Genomic DNA, 7,999 nt, shown 5'->3' with positions numbered 1-7,999 from the left:
CCCCTTACCCTAATCTTAACCATCACAACTAAATAGTTATCCTAATCCTAACCTAAACCTAATTCAAGCCTGACCCCTCAAACAGCCTATTGATTTGTGAGGATCAACCAAATTGTCCTTAAAATATAAAAAAGTCTTTGCAGCAGTAGTTTTGAACTAAAATTTGTCCGTACAACCATACAAAGATGTACACATGCACACAGAAAGAGAGCAGCAGCAGTTCTGTCAAGCATTTTCTGAAGACAATGGGATACTGACAGAGGGCTGAAGGGTGGCTGAGCTGGCTTCCCCCTGCTGAGTCAGCAGTGTAACACCATTCAGACCTCAATGAACCATGAAAATGGATCGCACAGAGATGTCAGTAGCTATGCATATATATGCCTCCAGACACTACTGCTGTACAACCTAGCACTTAACACTACTTCTCAGGAGAAAATGACAGTATATGAATAATTATCACTAAGGCAATTTATGAAGTGTATTGTGTATTTGTCAATAAATTTCATTACAGCTTTCTCAAGTAGGTCCATCTAATTTTTACAGAACCTACCGTTTGAAAAATAAACTCATCTAAATGGAGCTTAGCTTTCATCTTCTCTAACTTTAGCTGTGCTGCTCTCTCTCTCTCTCTTTCTCTCTCTAATCCCTTCTCTCACTCTATTTAAAGTCAGTTTGACTGAATATCCTTTTCTCTCTTGTGTGCTTAGCAACAACCTCCCTCCTCACTCACACTCATGCTCACACACACCCTCTGTATGCAGCTGCCTGAACTAATGAAACACTCTGCATGAGGTGGCTGGTACTTTGGATTTTTATGATCCTTCATTCTGAGGTAAGCACACACGGGCGGGACTGTCTGGAGCGTTAGTCAGTACCTTACGTCTTATGGACCCAGAGGGAGTCTAAATGGTAATAAAATGGGATTACTATGGCTATGACCAGGCTGCAGCAGCAGCACCAGCAGCAGTAGTATTGTTGACACTTAATGCAAGTCATACTATCTCTTTGTCACCTGCCAGGCATTCTGTGTTAGGTCTGCTAGAGGCAGGTGTCCAGTCGGTAGACTGCTGTTTAGCTTCTTTATGTGTCTTTGGTCTGTGTTGGTAAATGTTAGATTAATAGTTTCCACAGTCAGAAGTGTCTTCAACTGTGTAGTTTGGACCAAGATATTGTAGAATAATATCTTTGGTGTTCCAATATTATGTGGATTGTTGCATTCTTTAAGGAATTCATGAATTGTTTGTGCATTATGAGTTACATGTCAAGATCAAACATGTTTTGTATGTTAGTCTCATTTGTTATGACTGTTTTATGACATGTCCTGAATGTGTGAACCACATAATCTTGTGCAATTCAAACTACTACAGTGCAGCTATGAGAACGTGCTACTAACCTCTGGCTGTAATGTGTTCAATTACATAAGTGGACTTTGTTGCTTCCCAGCAACTGTAAAACCCTGGAAAGAAAATGTATATTTTGCTGTCATTGTTTGACAGTTTATTGCTCTAGTTTTGGATCAGTACCAACAACTCTGCTGACTAATGAACTGCAGCCACTGAGCTTTACAAAACAGTGATGCACAGTTGCAATTACAAGTGGCGGGCAGTCCACAACTTAAAATCCTTCCCTCTTAAATCATTTTCAGTACATCTGGGACAAAGGGAGTGTCATTTTTTCCAACTCCATTTCTTTCAGACAGTAAAGCATCAGAGTCCAGTTTCAGTTTATTTTTTCCAACTCCATTTCTTTCAGACCAGTCCAGTTTCAGTTCTAAATGAGAACGTCTTCTTAGATTGAGCTGATGAAGACCTGCATCATCACAACAAACCAGCTTTCACAGCTCAACATCCACCACCGCACACTTCCGCTTCTTTAAGATTTAAAAAGATCTCTGCTATATATGGAAGAACCTGCACTTTAATGTTTCTTCTCCAACTGATGATCAGCATAACCTGAAGGAAATAAATTTTCATCTACAACAAGGCATTGTTTTCCATCCCTCATCATCCAGATTTTACATAGGTGTGAGCGGAACAACAAAGCTGAACTATGAAAGCCTTTCATGGTACATATAATTAGAAGATGGTACCAGACAATGTGTTATGATCAAGAAAAACATCCCCAACACCAACAGGTGGCTTCAATTCTGCCACATTAGCATTTCTGTGTGTGACTGCCATGTCTGAGAGTTCATTGTTGCCTGCTGTCGAGGTGCTGACAGCTTTTGTATTTTATGAGAAAGTCAATGTTTTGTCGCTCTTCTTTTATTTAAAATCCTTGACATAAATGCTGTGACTGCTGAACTGCATTTGCAAATATGTGTCCTGTCTAGTGTCCCCTCCTTCAGAGTGTGAGGTGGACGGGCTCCCCAGTGGTTACGGGTCCAGGGACTCCATCCTTAAACCTGGCACTGAGAGCGACTGGAAAAGAAGAAGGCTTGAGCATATAAGGCAGATAAACAGGTAAGCTCAATCCTTAAAGCTGATCCTTCTGTGTATTCATGGCATGATCACTTATGTTTCAGAGCCTTTCATTCAAGCATATCTGTTCAGAGTTTTAGTCAGGTCAGGTGACAGGAGTTTTATTAGGGATATTGTGTTTACTGTGTGTCAGCAGCGTGGTGAGGTCAGAATCCATTTAATGCTTTGTGTAGCTAATACACCGGCTGTTGCAGATGTGTAGAGCCTGGGCTGCTGTCAGACACTGCGGTCAGTATTAAACCCTTGTGTTTGTGTGGTTGCTGATGTTTCAGCTGCAGCAGCTGGGATCTAGGTCACACCAATGCTGAGCCTGGCAAAGGGAAACAGCAGTCTGCATTTTCATTGAGTGGAGGCGCAGCCATGCGCTGCTCCACCCTACTTGTCATCCTCACGGGGGTGCTTCTCTACTTGGTTCTGGGTGCTGTGGTGTTCCGCACCCTGGAGACTCCACGAGAGGAGGGCAAGCACATGCAACTGCAGGACACGCGCCGGGACTTCCTGTTGAATTTCACCTGCGTTGGCCCAGACAACCTACAGACCCTTATAGAGGTACAACAGATGGCAACAGCCGCTCATTATCTGGCTTTTATTTGGGAAGATTTGAAAATATTTAGTAACCACCTGTTAACCACAAACCCTCTAAAGGGCAGCTAAACAATTCTTCTGTGTTCTAAAATTTCCCAGTGTGCGGGGCAGTGTGGTCAGCCAATGAGGTCAAGTGCCTCTTATGTTCTATGTGCATATAAGGGCTTTATTGTGTCATTGACACCACTTTTACATAAATAATAACTTACCTATAGCAGAGATTTTCAACATTATGATGTAGAAAACCTGTGATTCTTATTAAGATCATGGTTTTGACATGAGCTGTGAGTGCTTCAGTCACACAGTGGTTTTTCCACTCAGATTTAGTCATTTCAATGATTTTTACAGGCCTTATTAGATAAACATGATCAGCATTTCATAAAAAAGTCACACTTGAGTACCCCTCAGCCCCCATGTGCACACTCCAATCTCCATCCTTCCATCCATTATCTATACCCCTCTTATCCTTGAATAGGGTCACAGGGGGGCTGGAGCCAATTCCAGCTGACTTTGGGAGAGAGGCGGGTTACACCCTGGACAGGTCTACTCTAATCTTCTTGTGCTAATAATTTTGGGTCCTCTTGAGGTGGCCCTGGTCTTCAGGTTTGGAACCACTGAAATGTAATCTTTGTGACTCACTACAATGCTGTGATGTTTCCTTTTTTTCATTATGCAAATTTCATTTGTTGATTATGTTGATAATTTTGCTGGGTTGCTTTTAAGTTACAGCCAGGTTACTTTGCTAATCACTGTAATGAACCTTTTTCACTATTAATTGTGTACTTCAGTCCGAGCTGTCCCTGGCAGGCTAGTGGTTAAGGCGCAGCGCTCTCACCGCTGTGGCCCGGATTCGAGTCAGGGTTACGTCAGCAAGGGCATCCGGCGTAAAACACGTGCCAAATGTCAACATGTGAGTCGTCAGTGTGACAATTCACTGTGGCGACCCCTCAACGGGAAATGCAAAAAGTGACTTTCAGTTGTGTACTTTGGTCCAACACACAATTGATATATGCAAAAGTGTCAGTGTTAGTGTACAAAATCACAGATTGTTGTTATTTAAGTGTTAGTGTACAAAATCACAGATTGTTGTTATTTAAATCATTTACATAAACACGTCCCAAGGACCTTAGAGACTGACCGCCAGCTAAAAATAAATTCTTGCTGGATGTCTGACAGATAATTGGCTCTACTTCAGATTTCTATTCACTGGGAACTTGGTTGACTCTGACAATATCATGCTTTCAATTATTTTTTGTGGTTCCTGAAGGTGACCCTTCAGACTTGTGTAGTGTATGGTGCTGGCCAGTGAAGCTCCACTGTGGCCCTGTGGAGCACAGCATGACTGTGGACAAGATAAAAGCTCTGTAAGGATGGTGCAGCTCTAGTCTATTTGTAAGTGCATGAAAGCTGAGCCACAGGTTGAGTGTTATGATCCGGCAACCATGTTGTGATCCCAAAATACTTGTCCTTGCTCCAAAATGAAGGTTGTAAATTACAGTTTTAGCCTGCAAAGTCATCTCTAGATGCAGGGTCTGACATTTTCAAAAAGGTTAAAGGGAGTGCAGGATATAACAGAAGTAATGATGGTCCCAGTCAAGCTGGCCATGTGTTGTTTTTGATCATTTAAAAGAGACTTTGCAGATTCCTTTAGTGGATCCTGCTCACTAATTAACTTAAAAGATTGAAAAGATGATGAGGACGTACAGGATGCAGACCTATTATGGTTGATAAAAGTGGTGAATGCACAGATATTAAAAAATATCTAATAATATAAACTATAATGTGATATACACCACAGCAACAGTCATCCTTGAGATGCTTGGCTATAAGTTCAGCAAAGGCCATAAGGAGCAGTATCCTCCATGGAGAAGGAGGTTGGAGACCAAGATCAAGGCAGCAAGGAGAGAAGTTAGCCAGCTATTGGAATTTCAGAAAGGCATGATGAAGAAAGGGGTACCTAAGAAATACAACTCACTGTCCATACCTGAGACCTTGGAGACTGCCAAGCAAAGGCTCACAGCCCTGGCCACCCGGCTGAAGAGGTACACCAGAGAAGTTGAAGCCAGGAGAATAAACCGAATGTTCTCCACTGAGCCATCCAAGGTGTACTCTCAGTGGCAGGGTAATAACATGAGAGCAGACCCACCAAGGCTGGAGATTGAACAGTTCTGGAAGAGCATATGGGAGGAGGACGCACCACATAACAACAATGCCCAGTGGCTGGTGGACCTAAGAACAGACCACAGCAACCTCCCCGCACAAGACCCAGTAATCATCACAATGGCAGACATTCAAGAGAGGCTCTCAAGTATGAAGAGCTGGACAGCAACAGGCCCTGACATGATCCACGCCTACTGGTTAAAGAAGCTAACTTCACTCCATGAGCACCTGGCGGGACAAATGAACCAGCTACTAATGGATGGAACCCACCTTGAGTGGTTAACTGAAGGCCGGACAATCCTGATCCTGAAGGACCCTCACAAGAGAGCAGTACCATCCCACTACCACTTGGAACTGTACAACATCAACAGGACTCTAAGAGTCTTCATCAAGAACTCAATGGGAATGTGGAAAACAATCTTCACTACCACTTCAAGCCAATTGCACAAGTCAACATCAAGTGCAGTATCTACCAAGGAGATACTCTGTCCCCCCTGCTGTTCTGAATAGGGCTGACCCCCCTCAGCCACATCATCACCAAGAGTGGTTACAGATACCGACTATGGAATGGAGCAACCATCGGCCACCTCCTGTACATGGATGACATCAAGCTGTATGCCAGGAGTGAATGAGACATCGACTCACTGATCCACACCACTAGGATCTACAGCCAGTACATTGGAATGTCATTCGAACTGGGTAAGTGTGGCTGAATGGTAACAAGGAGAGAAAAGGTAGTCAGAACTTAGGGGATTGTACTACCAGAAGGCAACATAGCAGATGTTGAGGGCAGCTACAAGTACCTTGGGATCCTGCAGGCAAATGGGAACCATGAAGGAAAGCAGCAACTACCAAGTACCTGCTACCAAGTAAGGCAAGTCCTGAGAAGTCAGCTGGATGGAAAGAACAAAGTCCGGGTAATTAACACTTACACCCTGCCGGTCATCAGGTACCCCGCTGGCATAATAAGATGGCCAAAGGAGGAGATAGAGGCCACTGACATCAAGACAAGGAAGCTCCTTACAATGCATGGTGGGTTTAGTGTACAGAAACATCTGTGCCGTGTACAGGCTAGAAGTCCCAAAGGCAAAATGGGATGCACCTCCAAAGGTGGTTGAGAATGACCAAGCTAAGATCCTGTGGGACTTCCAGATACAAACTGACAAACTGGTAATGGCCAACCAACTGGACATAGTAGTGGTGGACAAACAGAAGAAGAAGGCAGTAGTGATAGATGTAGCAATCTCAAGCAATAGCAACATCAGGAAGAAGGAACACGAGAAGCTTGAGAAATACCAAGGGCTGAAAGAAGAGCTAGAAAAAATGTGGAAGGTGAAGACACAAGTGGTCCCCGTGGTAATAGGAACATTGGGGGCTGTGACCCCCAAACTGGGAGAGTGGCTCCAACAGATCCCAGGAACATCATCTGAGATCTCCGTCCAGAAGAGTGCAGTCCTAGGAACAGCTAAGATACTGCCCTCAAGCTCCCAGGCCTCTGGTAGAGGACCCGATCTTGAGGGAAGGAATATAGGACTGCCCCAAAGTGGGGGGCGAGTGGGGAATTTATATATACATATATAGTTTGCCTCATGTCCCTTCCACTAACATGAAGGGATTTATGACTTCTACTGCAGCCAGCCACTGGGGGATGATTGACTCGTGGTATCTTCACTTGTCAGGCTGTCCATCTTTTATACAGTTAATGGTCTGACAAAAGAAAAATGTCACCTGAACATGTTAACTTGAGCTGTTTTCCCTGCAGTGATTTATGTTTTATTGAATAAACAATAAACTTATTTATTAGCACAGAATAATAAAATAAATTGATAGGCTTTTATTGATAATCTGTAAATGGAGGTTAATGTTGCTTTTGTATATTGTACTAAATTTACAAATGAAATAATTACAGTTTATGATATAGTGTGTTTAGGCTGAATATATAGCATTGGTGTGTGTTTAGTTTTATTTGTATGCAAACTGTGTAGTGTTATAGCAGAGGCTACACTGTTCTGCAAAGCTGAAGTGCAATGTTCTTGGTTATGGTTAGTAGCACCCTCTACAATCTTCACCTGTCTCTTGTTTGATAATGTTGTGGTGCTGATGTTCTACATAGTTAGACAGTACTGTGAGGAAGTGTTGTTTTTCTGGCTTCAGATAGTTCAGACAAATGTTCTGCTGTGGTGAACAGGGTACACAGAGGCTGAGGTCCACATGACTAACCTCATACATTACACTTTGATCCTGAGTTCTTTTAAATTAACTTGAGCCAGATGAGGAGTAAAAAAATCTAGCCACAGGGGTTGCAAGCCAGTGACTTCTGTGCCAGTCCCAAGCCGGGATAAATAGAGAGGGTTGCATCAGGAAGGGCATCCGGCGTAAAAACATGCCAAATTTAAACATGCGAATCATCAGTGCGAATTCCATACCGGATCAGTCGAGGCCCAGGTTAACAACGACCGCCACCAGTGCTGTTGACCAACAGGGTGCTGGCGGAAATTGGACTACTGTTGGTCGAAGAAGGAGAGGAGGCAGAAGGATTTGTAGACAGAGAGAGAATTGGAAAGGCAGGAGTATAGGTCTGAGAATAGGGACTCTTAACGTTGGGACAATGATAGGGAAAGGGTGGTGGTAGACATGATGGAGAGAAGGAAGGTAGATATACTGTGTGTGCAGGAAACCAGGTGAAAGGGTAGCAAAGCGGGTAGCATTGGAGGGAGATACAAACTGTTTTATTATGCTGTGGACAGGAAGGGAAATGGGGGAGGAGTGATCCT

The 7,999-nt window shown here is 43.4% G+C and overlaps 1 protein-coding gene across 1 annotated transcript in view; it reads left to right on the top strand.

The window, feature by feature from the left end:
* Nucleotides 1-741: 741 nt before the first annotated feature.
* Nucleotides 742-7,999, top strand: part of kcnk4b (potassium channel, subfamily K, member 4b) — a 14,847-nt gene continuing 7,589 nt past the window's right edge. Inside the window, exons 1-3 of the mRNA XM_020600536.1 lie at nt 742-832; nt 2,333-2,462; nt 2,753-3,029. Of these exons, the coding sequence (XP_020456192.1) occupies nt 2,841-3,029 (189 nt within the window). The 5' untranslated portion in view covers nt 742-832; nt 2,333-2,462; nt 2,753-2,840. The remainder of the gene's footprint in view (nt 833-2,332; nt 2,463-2,752; nt 3,030-7,999) is intronic.

This window comes from Monopterus albus, unplaced genomic scaffold (genome assembly GCF_001952655.1).
Source record: "Monopterus albus unplaced genomic scaffold, M_albus_1.0 scaffold47.1, whole genome shotgun sequence".
Classification (NCBI taxonomy): domain Eukaryota; kingdom Metazoa; phylum Chordata; class Actinopteri; order Synbranchiformes; family Synbranchidae; genus Monopterus; species Monopterus albus.
The sequence above is the reverse complement of the archived record's forward strand: the minus strand, read 5'-3'. Positions and strand labels throughout refer to the sequence as shown.